A 14043-nucleotide genomic window follows, 5' to 3' on the forward strand; every position below is an offset into this window, starting at 1 on the left:
ATCAAACAGCCATTTGGCACACTAAGGCAAACATCTTCCCGTAGCATCGTGGAATCTTGTGCCGAAAATGAAGCTGAGCGAGAGTTAGGATATATGCGCAATAGGCTCCAAAAGGATTCCTTTCTGATCTACACAAACTGATGCCACACAGGGAAGGACATGCATACGTGAGGCAGAATATGACCGAAGTTTGCTTATAAAAAAGCGCATTTACAGCTTTAAATGTTTGCCGGTAAGACTTTGCCTTTAAGCACTCTGCCCAAGGATCGAAAATAAAGCATTCCCTTTAGGATAGTGCAACAACATGTCCCTTTTAACGCTTTTATCCTTCATATAGTTTCGACGAGGGCTTGTTAAGAATTTTTGCTTGTAAGTGGATGTTTTGGGCTTTCGCTTTCGAGTTTCGTTTACTATCATTTCCCTCCCTTCGGCCTTTGCATTAATCACGTAGTCGTGTAGACCTTTTTCTCCACGATGTATCGATATTGCATAGGTGTAAGCCCCAGAATATATTTGCCACCTATCGCTCTTTACTCATTTGACCTAACTGTTCTTCCTAGTGCAATGTACTTTTTCCCTCACGTGCTTCGAAGATTGGCTGCCGCATATATTATTGAACTGCTTTATTAGTAGCGTTTCCTTGTGCCCCGAAGTCAAGCCAGCCAGGTGCCCTCTACTTTATTTCAAGGCGAGAAGTCAAGGCGGATTCTAGGCACACTTCGGTGTTTGCAAACATCAAGCCCTGTACCATTGCGGTTTTATAGATTCCCCTGAATAACTGCATATTTGCGATATCTCTTAAGCGTCCGACTCTTCATAACAGCTGCGTTTCTTTTTCTATTTTGCTATATAATTTTCTCCCTCAAACCTTGCCTGTAGTCTCCGCGATTATTTATGCATATCTGAACGTATTCTTTAGTAGTTCCTTATGTTTTGTGGCGGTTGTCCTTCTTGGCTTACCATTATAAGCCACTGCTCTCCATTTTGACCCATAAATCTCAGTCCTAAAATCTCAGCCTCTTTCCAGTAAATGCCTGCCAAGTCTTGCAGAACTCTCAGAAGGTCTGCTAGAACAACGATTTCATCGGCACATAATATTCGCGGTATATGCTTGTCTTCAGATGGTTCTTTAGTCGTCGTGATACACTATACCCTAATCCCTTCAGCTTCTACTTCCTTTCAATCTTCTTGATGTAGAACATAAATAGAATTGATAACAAAGGACATCTCTACATACACTTCCCCTTATAACCAGAACTTTTGCTATTGCTTTCCTTTCTAGCAAATTCACTTCACGATACGTTGTTCTCTCTGTAGGCTTTTTTAATGCACAAAATGACCGCGATGAAATATGCGCGGAAGAAAAACGCTCCTATGTCATTCGCGAGCCGCTCGAGGTGAGTTCGACGCAATGTGACCGACACCTCCTTTACAATAGCCAAGAATTGAGAATCGATTCAGTGCCAGTTGGATGACAATGGGAGTAACTATAGAGAAGGTCCTTATCTAACTCATGCAGAAACGAGTGTCTCCCAAATTATGTACTTGCGTTAGCACTTACCAAATCAGGAGCGAAATTCCCTGGCTAGCCTAAATGTTGATGATCTAAATAAATTGGTGTCGTGACGTCACACACTCCGCCCACTAATCAAAGCTTTGCCATGTGCCTGTGAACTGCCATCTGCCACATAGCGCCTGTCATTGCCAGCTGGGTCCTAAAAGTCCCTGATTAGTCGAGATGTTGATGTCGTAAGCTGTTTTCATGACGACGCACATGACAACAATGAGTGAATTTCGTGACACAGGCCAACCTTTTTCGGAATAGGAACTCTAATGCAACTGGAATAATAATAATAAAAAACAACTGTAGAGACATTTAAGACTGTATAAATGTGGTGACGGGAAAACACGAACCCAAACGCAAAGGCAACAGAAGCCTCTTCATATTGCTGCCTAAAGAACCTGCATGGTGGCCACTCCGGTGCTAATTTGAACCGAACTAACTGTTGCTGTCGTGTTGCGGACGGAATCTAGACTTACTCCAAAAACGCACACGTTCTTTCAAAAGGTACCACATGTCGACTGACCGTTGCGGCTGCATGAGACTCCCCCCCTCCGAAGACTAAGCCGATGTGTATAGTCGGCACCGCTGGTGTGCACTGATACGTGAATGCTAGGAACGCACAAGCATTTACGTAGGGGGTGTTCTTGGCGCGAACGCTAGACGATGACTTTAGACACTCGCCGTTACTGCACTCTCATGCACGTCTGGATGGGGCACATATCTCTCCCTCTGTTCACATGCACCCGCTCTCTTCGTATACTGACGACGGACAGCGGAGTATTGGTACCTTAAGAGTGGTAGCATGCTGATGGTCCTTTCAATGAATGGGGCTGGTAAATAGCTTTTGCTCCCAAAAATGTTCATATATTTAGCGCCTCATAACAGCGCGAACCAATAAAACCAGAAAAAGAAATTGGTGGATGATCAATTAGATTCACGCGGCGAATTGGCTTATGAGTTACCTTTCCGCACTATGCTGCATTATGCCCTATGCACTATGCTGCATTGCAGATGTAATGAAATGGCATAAATATTGGCGCTCGTTTCTGATCAAGTGTGTAGCGGCGATGTCCTTCTAGGTGACCTGTACTACATGAGCGGTCCTGTAGCCGTCGAAGTGTTTTTTTTTTTTTTACATAAAAGTTTTGAAGTCAATGGAACCGTTACAGCCGTGGTCAGTGAAGGGGACACTCCCCTACCAGCTGTCATAGGCGCAGTCACGTGCTCGTGATTGTTTTCAGGCCGCTAGGGATTAAACATTCGATGCCGACGCCGCCGGGCTATTTTTTCTCCACCATAGTGGCTCCAACGATCTCGCGTTACAGAAAGTGGCTGCAACACACTACAGACGAGTGCCCTCACGAAGGCTGTGCCGTTCGAGGAAACGAACGCACACAGTACTGCGACCCTTGCAAAGCCCCTCGCTCTCTGGAAAGCATATCAACTTGTGTACACGATAGCCTCAGAGGACTCTAGACTGTGCACGCTCTGTGTGAAGCTTTTCATGGCTTTGCGCAACGTTATACGAATTGTCTGCAAGCAGCACTATGCCGGCGATAGCAACAACGAGAATTGTGCACTCTTCTAGGAACTGCACCGCACTGCGTCCAAGAAAGCATGTGTCGACATTAAAGCCGACCCTGGCTCCTTCGCCACTTCATGCCGTGATAAACTGTTGCCCTAGTTCACTGTCGTATCACGGGGTTTCATTGTCGCCTTCACTGATATGAACCCTCAGTCGAGTGCTGGTGAAAGATCTTCCGCATTAGCTGCCATTATCAGTGTTTATAGCGTCTGCCGAGGCAACGTTTTTCCGGCAGATTGGCTAACTGTGCGCAGGCCGTGCCTTTGTATAGTCACGGTCCGATTTTGAGTCGGCGAAAAGCACAAGTTGGGATAGCTGTAGCGGCAAATTCAAGCACTTATGAAGTAATTGATCGGGGTGGTATGAATGCTCTGATTCTTCTACACTGTTCGTGTGCTATTTATACCTATTTCTATGCCTATTTTTTCGGCGATGTTAATGAGCAGTGCGCAGCAAATCGAACGCTTTTTGTTTTCAGGTTTGTCACGAGGCCGCCCAGAGTTACTGTAGCACTACTACGCACTCGCCCGGCGCACAAGGTTTGTCACGAGGCCGTCCAGAATTACTGTAGCGCTACTACGCACTCGCCCGGCGCACAATATTAACGCGAACTGCTTTGTCTGAACTTAGCCGCTTGAGAACTTGAGAAGCGGTGTTGGTCATGCGGCCACAACCACCTACATGGCCCTGTCACTTGAAAAGGCCACTGATAAGCTTTTAGAAATCGACTAGCTTGACGGAGTGGAATGTGCAGGATTTACAAATAAAATACTGCGAAGTTGAAGTGTGAAAGCCCTTCTAGCCTAAATCCAGTGGTTTCGACATCTGCCGCGAAGAGCCCGCCGCAGTGGTGAAGTGGTTAGGGCACGTGACCACTGTGCCCAAGGATGCGGGAACGAATCCCGGCCGCGGCGCCCGATTTTATATAGAGGCAAAAAGCAAGACGCTTGTGTGCTGTGCGATGTCAGTGCACGGTGAAGAATCCCAGGTGGTCCAAATTTCTGGACCCCTCAACTACGTCATCTCTCAGAGGCTGAGTCACTTTGGGACGTTGACACCAGAAACCAAACCACCCTCCGCGGAGAAAATGAAGTCTAAGCTGGACTACGGAACCTGCATATATAGCATGACAATGAGCAATCAATGCATATTTTGGTAATGATCGTGCAGGATATGAATGGCAGTGTATGTCAATGAGAATGTCAAGGACATAGCATAGCTCACAATTTATTGGACCTTGGAACGACCTCGGAACGACTTTGACCGAATTTAAGCGTTGATAAGTCTAGTTGCGTTCGGTAAGAACTATCTTGGGCCATGACCAAACTTTGGGTAGGGCATCCTCGACACAACCTTGACCTGCTCCGAAAATTGACTTGGCTAGGTCGCCCACTTCTAAAATGACTTTGCTTTGTTCGAGAATTGAGTTGACCCACGTACGGCCCTGACCTGACAGACCCCTTAAATGGAATTTGCCCACTCTTTATATCTGGGTGGCCTATCCCCAAAACTGACTTCACCCAATTCGAAAATTAAATTGAAAACCAGCTTGGCCACCTCTACAATTACGTAGGAATTTCTTTGAATGTGGATAGACAGTCAAGATTTGGATGCTTTCGCTCATGACTACGTTCGTTGGCGAAGTTTTAAGGTTGAGTTTGAAATGATGTAACCACGGAAGAAATATGGGCTGGTTGGGCTCCAGGGCCCGCTTGCACAAAACAATCTTAAGACTGTCTTAGCTAAGTCCAGACCTAACTGGAGTCTAAAGAATAGGCCACTAGCATGGCCGCTTAAGACTGGAGTCAAGACTAGGCTTCAGTCCTGACTTGAATAAGTCGCTTGTATGATTACTACTCTAGTGCTGTCTTGGTTAAGACACAAGGACGCCAGGTGTATAAGTAGAGAAATTAGGGAAATACAGGGATGCGCTGGCACTGTCCCTGCTGTAAGATGTACACATTCCGTCAATTTTGCGTTGTGTAAAATCCGTGCCATTGCTTTTTGCGGCTTAAGATTGTGTTACGAGGAAAAATGCCCCAAGTGGTTGCTGAGGTCGTTCTGGGAAGCCACTCTGGTGAACATGAACCCGAAGCGTTCGACGTTCGGAACACGAGCCGTCTTAAATAAGCTTGGTCTTTCTAAAGACACCATTTAAGTCTGGACTTAGCTCGGACTTTATCGTGCAAGCCCGTCGCGTCGTCCCGGGAAGGGCCACGTTTGACCTTGAACAGCCGCGAAGGAGAAGAAGAACGTTCGGTCACCGGCAACTGTTGCTTTCCTTATTAATTTACACAGCGCGAACACGATGACAAAGGACAAGACAAAAGAAAGCCACAGTACAAGCGCTGACTCACAACTATGCCTAAGCCCTTTAATCCAAGGCCCAGAAAAAACAAACACGTGTTTGTTTTTTCTGGGCCTTGGAGTAAAGGGCTTAGGCATAGTTGTGAGTCAGCGCTTGTACTGTGGCTTTCTTTTATCTTGTCCTTTGTCTTTTGTTCGCGCTGTGTAAATTATTAATGAATAAGTACTAACTCGCCCAACAAAGTATCTTGGCAAATTGTTGCTTTCGCTCCACATTTGATTCAGCAGCATTGAACCCTTCTCATTTATATGTGGGCTGGTAGCTTACGCGCTCACGTCATATACTCTTAAAGGATGAGCTTAAGGGTCCCCAATAATGTAGCACCTTACACTGATGGGGCGTGATAGGGGAATAATGTAGCAGGCAAAAGAATTTTCCGCCGTTGCTTTTTTAATTCAACTGGAGTTAACCAGAATTAAACCACGACTAATGTTTTTAAACGCTTTTAAACGCGTCCTGCAACTAAATTTGAGTGCATTATTTTGCTTCTTTGTTGCAATTGTTGAGTTATGTAGATGCTATTAGCACCGGGCGTAACATGCATATTTCTGTACTTGATATCATAACTTGCTCGAGAACCAAAATCGTAATGGTGTCGATGGCACAGAGTGGTGGTTCTTTGCGTTGTGTAGAACAGCGCAAAAAAAAAAACGACAGGGACGAAGGAACACAACAAGACGAGCGCTGACTTTCAACTGACAAGTTTACTGCATGCCTGCATCCGTAACGTGTTCATGTATATGGATGCAGGCATGCAGTAAACTTGTCAGTTGAAAGTCAGCGCTCGTCTTGTCTTCATTCGCCCCTGTCATTTTTTCGCGCTGTTCTACACAATGGATTACCAACGTCCCCAAGCTTCTGTTTTAACGTGGTTATTTGCAACGGATGTCACGTCAGCTAGCGAGCGTTTGAGGATTGAATAATTAGCAAATGCACTCTTATAGGGAAAATGTGTTATGTCGTGTTGCTGTATTTTATATTAAGTCAAGGAATCAAACATACTTGTTTTACACAAACGCACTGCAAAGCAAGTTACACACACACAAAAAAAAAACACCAACAGAGGCACAGGTTACTGCTTTGCTTCAAAGACTTCGGACAGTTGCTTATGGCAACGCAAGAAAAATCCCCCAAAGTCCACCGTGCTTGCCGGATATACTGCCAATCATCCTACTGATTTGTTCGGGGGTGGACTTTATTTTTTTTAGAACTGTAATTTTTTCAGGGCTGTGGCATCGTTATCCCGGTTATCAATTAGCAATCACAATACCCGAAGTGTGCTCACCTCTGGTATCGGAGTGCCGTTTACGTAAATGTGTATGTAATTGTTCTGGGTCGTTATGCTTTGCAATGTGCAAAAGTTCTGATTTATTCGGAGCGCACTCTAGACCACATTCCCGAGCGTAGTTTTCTACTACCCGGGCGGCCTCTTGGAGGGCCTCCTCCATCTGCCCTAGGTTGCCCCGGGGCGACCAGATGGTAATGTCGTCCACATAGATGGCGTGGCGTACGCCATCCACAGCGTTAAGCCTCTCTGGGAGGCCTATGAGGGCAACGTTAAAGAGCAGCGGAGAGAGAACAGCTCCTTGGGGCGTTCCTCGGTTTTCCATATCGATGGCTCCGAATTTTTCATTGCCCAATCTGATATAAGATTTCCGATTTTCTAAAACGTTTTTCATGTAGCTAAATGTTTTCTCGCCGCAGTTGGTGGCGTTTAAATTTTTTGGAATTCTACTGTGTTTAACGTTTTCAAAGGCCCCCTTCAGATCCAGGGCCAAAATAGTCCTGTTTCCTGAACTCCCGGAAGGGGGATCAATGACTTCCCTGTTGATTTGGAGCAGTACATCCTGCGCTGATAAATGGGGTCTGAAGCCGAACATAGAGGGTGGCAGCAGCTCGTGCTGTTCCAAATAATCGGACAGCCTCTGCCTCACTACCGTCTCCATGAGCTTACCGGCACAGGACGTGAGAGAGATTGATCTTAAATTGTCTGTGTTTATCTTTTTGCCGGGCTTGGGGATGAACGTCACTATGGATGTTTTCCATTCATTCGCTATCACTCCCGTGTCCCAGCAATCATTACTGTAGGTGGTAAAATCTTGTAGAGTTTGATCATTGAGATTGGCCAGAAGACCGACCGTTATCTGGTCGTCTCCCGGTGTCCTTCCTCGCCTCATACTCATTAATGCGGTTTTAATTTCGGCGACGGTGAATTCTGCATCTAATTTTGGGTTTTTATCTCCAGTGTATGTTCTAAATTCCTCATCTTCATCTACGGTCGTACATAAGTATCTCTCTTTTAGTTTGTCGGTGAGCTGTTCGTCCGTGCCTTTGAAGTCATTAAGTGCCATTTTCAAGTTCCTGTTCTGTTCGCCTTTTGATTTATTAGGTTCAATCAGGCACCTGAGGAGGCTCCATGTACTTTTCGTGCTGAGGGTGCCTCGGAAGGAATCGCATCTGGATATCCAGTTGGTTTTTGCTAGAGACCACGCGTATGTTCCCGCCTCCTTGGTTATCTGGGCAATTCTAATTTTAAGCTTACGGTTGTGTTTCTGTTTTTTCCATCTCTTAGTAAGAGATCTCCTGGCTTCCCACAAGTGTAGGAGGCGGCTGTCTACTGCCGGGGTGTCTTCAGTGGTCTGGAGTTTGCGCGTAAAACGGTTCTCGGTTTGAATTAGCGATTTAGGCCAAATGCTCATATTTTGATGCGTCCGCACCGAGTGCTGGGGTTGCCACTTCCCTGAACTTTGTCCAATCGATGACGCAAGCTGCTCCCCTCTTTTTGCGAATTTTGTTCGAATCTAATTCGATTTGTAGGATGCAGTGATCGCTCCCTAGAGTTTCTTCTGTATTGTCTACTTTGTTACAAAGTGGTTTGTTGTACGATCATCATTGCCTGCGTCTTACGTACAGTGGTTTTACATTCAGTAGGATGAACAAACAGCTTCACAGTCGAGCCTCAGATAAGTTTTCATAAAACTTCACTTTTTTTTCTTGAATTGTTGGAAACATTGGTTCCATTTACCTTGCGAAGACTAATTTCTATAATGGTCCCAATCGTTCCTCTGGGGTGTGATTTTTAGGCTTCATGTTGAGGAACTAACTGAGGGTTCACTTCTTGTACCATAATGCATCGGTTTTATCCGGAAGGAAAGTATAGTTTTATTACATCACAGATGTTTTAATTTGTTTCCACTGAACATCGCGGATAGACAACTCACGCCCTTTGAAGCGCACTGTGCCAGCCTAGCCTGACAATTCGTTTTTCACACTATTCCCCCAAGTCCAAGTGGCCCCAGAGAGCGCGAATCACACCAGCCGCTTGCTTTCTTTCAATCCAGTCGCGCATTAACTCCAGATGACGATGCTGGAAATGCGTTTTCCAGTCACCGATGACTCCTCTTCTTACAATAACTGGCCCCTTGACCTGCTCACGGTTAGCCGCGTTGTACCGGTGAACAGCTTCTATAAAAGGCCTATCTTTCTCTGTCAGTTTTTCAACCATCACCGGATCTATAGAGCATAATTTGGACAAAAAATTCAAACTGCTTTTTTCAACTACCTTTTGGTAAAGATCTTCGCTGTTCTCAAGCACCTTGTGGTACTGTTCACCCATGAAACCCGCTAAAGCTAGGACGGTATTTCTGAAATCCTGCTTGAGCTGCTCGTAAGTAAGGAAGAATACGTTCTCGTCCTGTCGATGCCGATACCAAGAGAGCAAATGATCTAAATAGTCTCCGCGTTCCACCTCCCCGCTAACAAAAGCCTCTACAAAGTCGTCGAAGCTCCCATCCTGGAAGCCAAAGGCAGGGCCACCTCGCGAGTAGTAGTAGAAAGACACGCACACGTCCAACGGATTGCGGGTGAGGTAAATGAACTTGGCTTTCGGGTTCCCTGGTTGATGGTCGTATGGGAGGTGCGTTTTCAGAAAGCGTGGTGGCTCCATCTCGTGGATATAGCGCATTCCGGTAAGCTCCGGATAAGGGCACCATCGATGGAACTCGGCGTAGTTGCTGGCACTCTCTCCCCTGGATGCACAAAACAAGATTAGGTTTGAATATATAGAGGTCCAGGTATGGGGAAGGCACATAAGACACGCTTGTCTTTTAAGTTGCTCGTGAGAGCGCACAAGATATTTTGTTGTGAAAGCACCATTACGACAGCCAAAGTGAGACCTCGGGTGGCCGCAGATACGCCGTGAAGAGGCGTAGCTACGGTCTCCTCATAAACAAAATCAGCCTGCCATGACATCTGAAATTGCGTTTACCTCTATGCCACGGGTAGAAGCTGACAACTCGGGTCGCTCCTTTCATATGGGAGGGTGATATCAGAATCAGCCTGCCAGAACCGTTTGAATTCTCGTTACCCCTACGACACTCAGGCACGTCCATACGGCTTGGTTGAAGCGTGAGTTTATATGTTGGTTGGTAGCTTACGCTCTCGCATGATACACTCAAAGGATGAGCTTAAGTGTCCAAAATAATGTAGCACCTTACTCTGATAGGGAGTGACAGGGGAATAATGTAGCAGGCAAAAGAAGCTTCCGCCGTTGCTTTCGCAATTCAACTAGGGTTAACCAGAGCTTAACCACAACTAAGTTTTTGTTTGCAGGTCGTTATTTGAGTAGAATATATCCCGTGACAAGGGTGAAGTTTTATAAAAAAAAAAGATGATTTTTGGTGTTAATATGTGGCCCTGATAAAGTGGCGGCGAGTCTAAATAACCGTATAACAAGAAAAGTCTCATAAACTTTCCTAAGCTGAATAGCTTACCAGATAATTTAATATAACTTGCCCTGCCTAAGAGAAGCTACAATTAAATAAAGCCGCCATTTACAGTGTAATCTCAGGTATCAAGGGCACGAAAGAATATTTATTTAGGGCACGAATGCTTGCACAAACCAAAGTAAAGCAATTTGGGTGCTTTGCAACTGTGTTTGCGGTTTCCGATTTTAACTTCTGCGCCAAGCGCAAGCTAAAAGAGGACTGAAATTCATTGAAAGCGCGTGTAGCTTACCCATGCAGAATTAGGAGAATGATTTGCTGCAGCCAGTTATTTCCGCACTTGAGGTAGGACATCAGCACTAGGTCATCGTCCTGTGGCACGTAGGCGCGTGCACTCCGCAAATTCTCTGGCCTGTACACAGGGGCGTACTTCAGACCATCCACGACCTGATACCCAGGACCTCGTCTGGACTCCATCTTTCCTTGAACAAGTAGTTCGCTGGAAGTCAAATTTTACCTTGTAATATATTCTAGAAACACACCTGTTTTATCGACCTGCCATTTAAACGGGGTAACTGCATGCTTTGAAACGAGTTTTAAAAAATGTGTCGTAATACACAACTCAAGATAACTGTGGGCATCCACTTCTGAGGTCGAACGACGCGCACACGATAGAGAATAGTCGCTGTGGCGCAATATAGGCCCGGCCATTGACCTCTCTGTGGTCTGAATTGACGGCGTTGCATGCCACCTAAACAGCGCGGATTTCTCCTCATGTGCTCCAAAAAAGCCATTATGGCAACCTGCGCGAATTGTACTGTAGAGTTCGCCAGGCAGGAACGCTAGCGACATTTGACTCGGGTCACCACACGTCTGTTCACCCCACCACTATCACGTCCGGGTCACCACAAATGTAGATGATAGATACGTGTGGTGACCCGGAGAAACATGCGTTCACCCCGGTGGCGTCCTAGGATGGCATATTGGCAAGGCCCGGCTTTCGACCCGCCGCTTCCGATGTTCCGGCCTGCAGGCGTCGGCGGGTGGTTCGCTCAACTGGAGGCTGCGATGTACCAGAACTGTATCACCATCCAGCAGTTCAAGCACGCAGTCCTCTCCGAAATCTTACCACCTGACATCCTCTGCCGGCTTGCCTGCCCTGCCTCGACCCGCTTTCGCCGCCGCCAGCATCCGCAACCTCACCAGCATCACTCTCGTCTACGGCTGCATATTCGGGGCACAGCCCGCCGCAGCTGTCTCCGGCCAGCTCCCTGCCACTCCTGCCTAGCGCATCCGGCCGGGCTACTCTCCCACACGTATCTATCGTCTACAGTACTATTTAATATTCCTAGTTATTCGTAAGAAGTTCGCTAGAGCTTCAAGACTATATAAGGTGCGAAAGTGATCTTTTTATAGGCGAAGAAAGTAGCATCAATATTGCAACTCAAGATTTTCGTCTATCTCCGCGTTCCACGCAAGACATTGGCACATTGGCATCTGACGAAAATGACAGTGCATTCAAAAGAAACCATCAAAACAACGTGACGTATAAAGCACAAATAAATGTTGAGAACGAACAGTTTGGTTCTTTGGGTTTCATACGGATACGGGGTAGACCACGATTGCAGCTAAACTGAAAATCAAGTTAATTGCTTTTCCTGATTCGAATTATATTAGAATTGTCAAAGTAATCCTTGAGTGGTTCAAACAGGGCCACTAAATTTGGGGTCGAATGAAACTTCCTGCTTACCTGTAGAGCGATGCTGCTAAGAGTGAAGCACAAACTACTGGGCGTTTGCTGCGTGTCAGGTGGAGCTCTGATACCGTTCTGTCACATTCTGTATTTTGAGACGAGCACTGCTTTTTTCAACCGCAAGTTCTTTTCTGAGAGTGCTGTAACGCTGATAGCAACGATAAAAGTACTCTGCCTGCGGCTTTCATCGCTTTCTTCCAACAGCCCCATTATCTTCGGATACAAGCGGTGTCTGCATAGAATAAAACATGTGCTCAGACATCTGCCCAGCATAACGCTTGGAGCTTCTTGGCGGTTGATAAGAACAATCTGTCTGGAACCTTTTCGTCTTGGTGAAAGAAGGGGCAAGCAACAGCGGTCGTCAGACGTACGTGCGAGAAGAACAAAAGAATTTGCGCCAGAGTTAAGTAAAAAAAAGTGAATACTATTGGAATATAACGAACGAAAGGTGACAAGGAAGGGGCATTCTCGTCGCCTAATTTAAACCGATAATGTAGCAGCCTTTCGTTGCCTAAAGCAGCAAGATAACATGACAAGTATTCCCCTGCTTGAAATATACGATTATTTTGCGTGCATATGCATCGCGACATAAATCAGCAAAGTCGCTTCATCGTAACAAGAAAAAAAAAAAAAGAATGCTTAGATACTTACCTTTAACCTTACGAGTACAATGCGCCAACATTATAGATCCCTCCCAGGTATTAGTCACGCTGATTATTGTCCCTAGTGAACAAACGTTTACTGCAATTCAGTTTGCCTACTCAGTACTGAGAGGTGGTCATAAAAGACATCCAACTATTCCGGCGAGCAAACAACCTTTGGTGATGGTGATAAGCAGTGTGCGCTGCTCTCAACACAAAGAACGGAGATTAGATTCCCACCCGGACCACTGTTTTCTTTCCAGAGAATCGCTTGTCTTTCTTCATATAAATTTTTTAGGTCCTTTGAGTGCCTATGGAATGACGACATGGCCTCTTCAACTGACGTGAAATTTCACTGCACTGCATGATTTTCGACCATGTGAGACTTGCAATGCTCACAAATTATTAAGTGTGGCCGAGCCCGACTCGGCGAGGGTGGGTCCACTAGAAATGCACGAACCAAACGTAGACAGCTGCCGCGGAATTTCGGTACTCCTGCATTAAATGTTAGCACATATCGGCATGTCGCGAGTTCAAAGGAAAGTTCCAGCATATTCCAAACGGGTTGGGAAGAGCAGGTAGCGATCTGTTAAGAACAATAAGAACAAATAGAAAGAAAAGTGTGATACCTGTCGTTCGAGAAAACTGCTGGTAATAACTGGATGCTTTTCCTGGAGATGACAGAAATAGAATAATTAGGGTAGATAAACAGACGCGAGGTGTGAAGGGATGAACACTTACATTATACATACAGAGAGTTGTCAGTGCTATCTGGTGCGGAAAATTATTGTAGGCATGATGATGAACCACATGAAAAGTATGGTTATGGCTCCTTAAATGAAGATCGTAAATTCATGGCTAACGATTACGCGAACGCAAAGAGAATGCATATTATTGAGTTTAACCACTGCATTTATTCGCTGTGTGCCGCTTCCGTGTCTTGCATCTCGATGTGCGTAGTCAGTGAAATGAGTATACATATGGTGTAAATCGCTTTGACACTACTCTACCGGCTGACTCCCAAATCGATGTCCGTGTTTCATGATGACTAATTTCTTTCCCGAAGCATCTCCTTGATGCGATGTCGAGGATTAATTGTGTTTTCTTCCTGGAGTTGATACTGATGTTGCCAGCATGGACAACAGGAAGCCTGTGCCTAATCTGTGCCATGGCCGGAATCGAGCACGCCGCATCCGGTCGATTCCGGCCATGACTCTGCAAAGGTAAACAGGGGATGAATCGCAGAATGCTTTCCCAAGAGGCTACTGCAGTGGTTTATTGGGGTCTTGTTTTGACTGTGCTCCCTGTCGAATGACTGCGATGTTACTATAAGGCTCGTGTTCTTTTTCAGCCGACATACACCGTCTACGGGAAACTACAGGAAAAAAAGTAGTACAGCCAGATCTGT

The 14043-nt window shown here is 45.8% G+C and overlaps 1 protein-coding gene across 1 annotated transcript; it reads right to left on the reverse strand.

Moving 5' to 3' along the window:
* Window positions 1–8643: 8643 nt before the first annotated feature.
* On the reverse strand, window positions 8644–12129 carry LOC146198844 (sulfotransferase ssu-1-like). The gene is made up of 3 exons (XM_084594330.1): window positions 11992–12129; window positions 10534–10740; window positions 8644–9545 (listed from the first exon to the last, which is right to left on the reverse strand). Exons 2-3 carry the CDS (start codon window positions 10716–10718, stop codon window positions 8789–8791), a joined length of 942 nt encoding a protein of 313 aa, XP_084450456.1. The 5' UTR covers window positions 10719–10740; window positions 11992–12129; the 3' UTR covers window positions 8644–8788.
* Between the last annotated feature and the right edge of the window lie 1914 nt (window positions 12130–14043).

This window comes from Amblyomma maculatum, chromosome 2 (genome assembly GCF_055883805.1).
Source record: "Amblyomma maculatum isolate TAMU_Amacu chromosome 2, ASM5588380v1, whole genome shotgun sequence".
NCBI lineage: Eukaryota > Metazoa > Arthropoda > Arachnida > Ixodida > Ixodidae > Amblyomma > Amblyomma maculatum.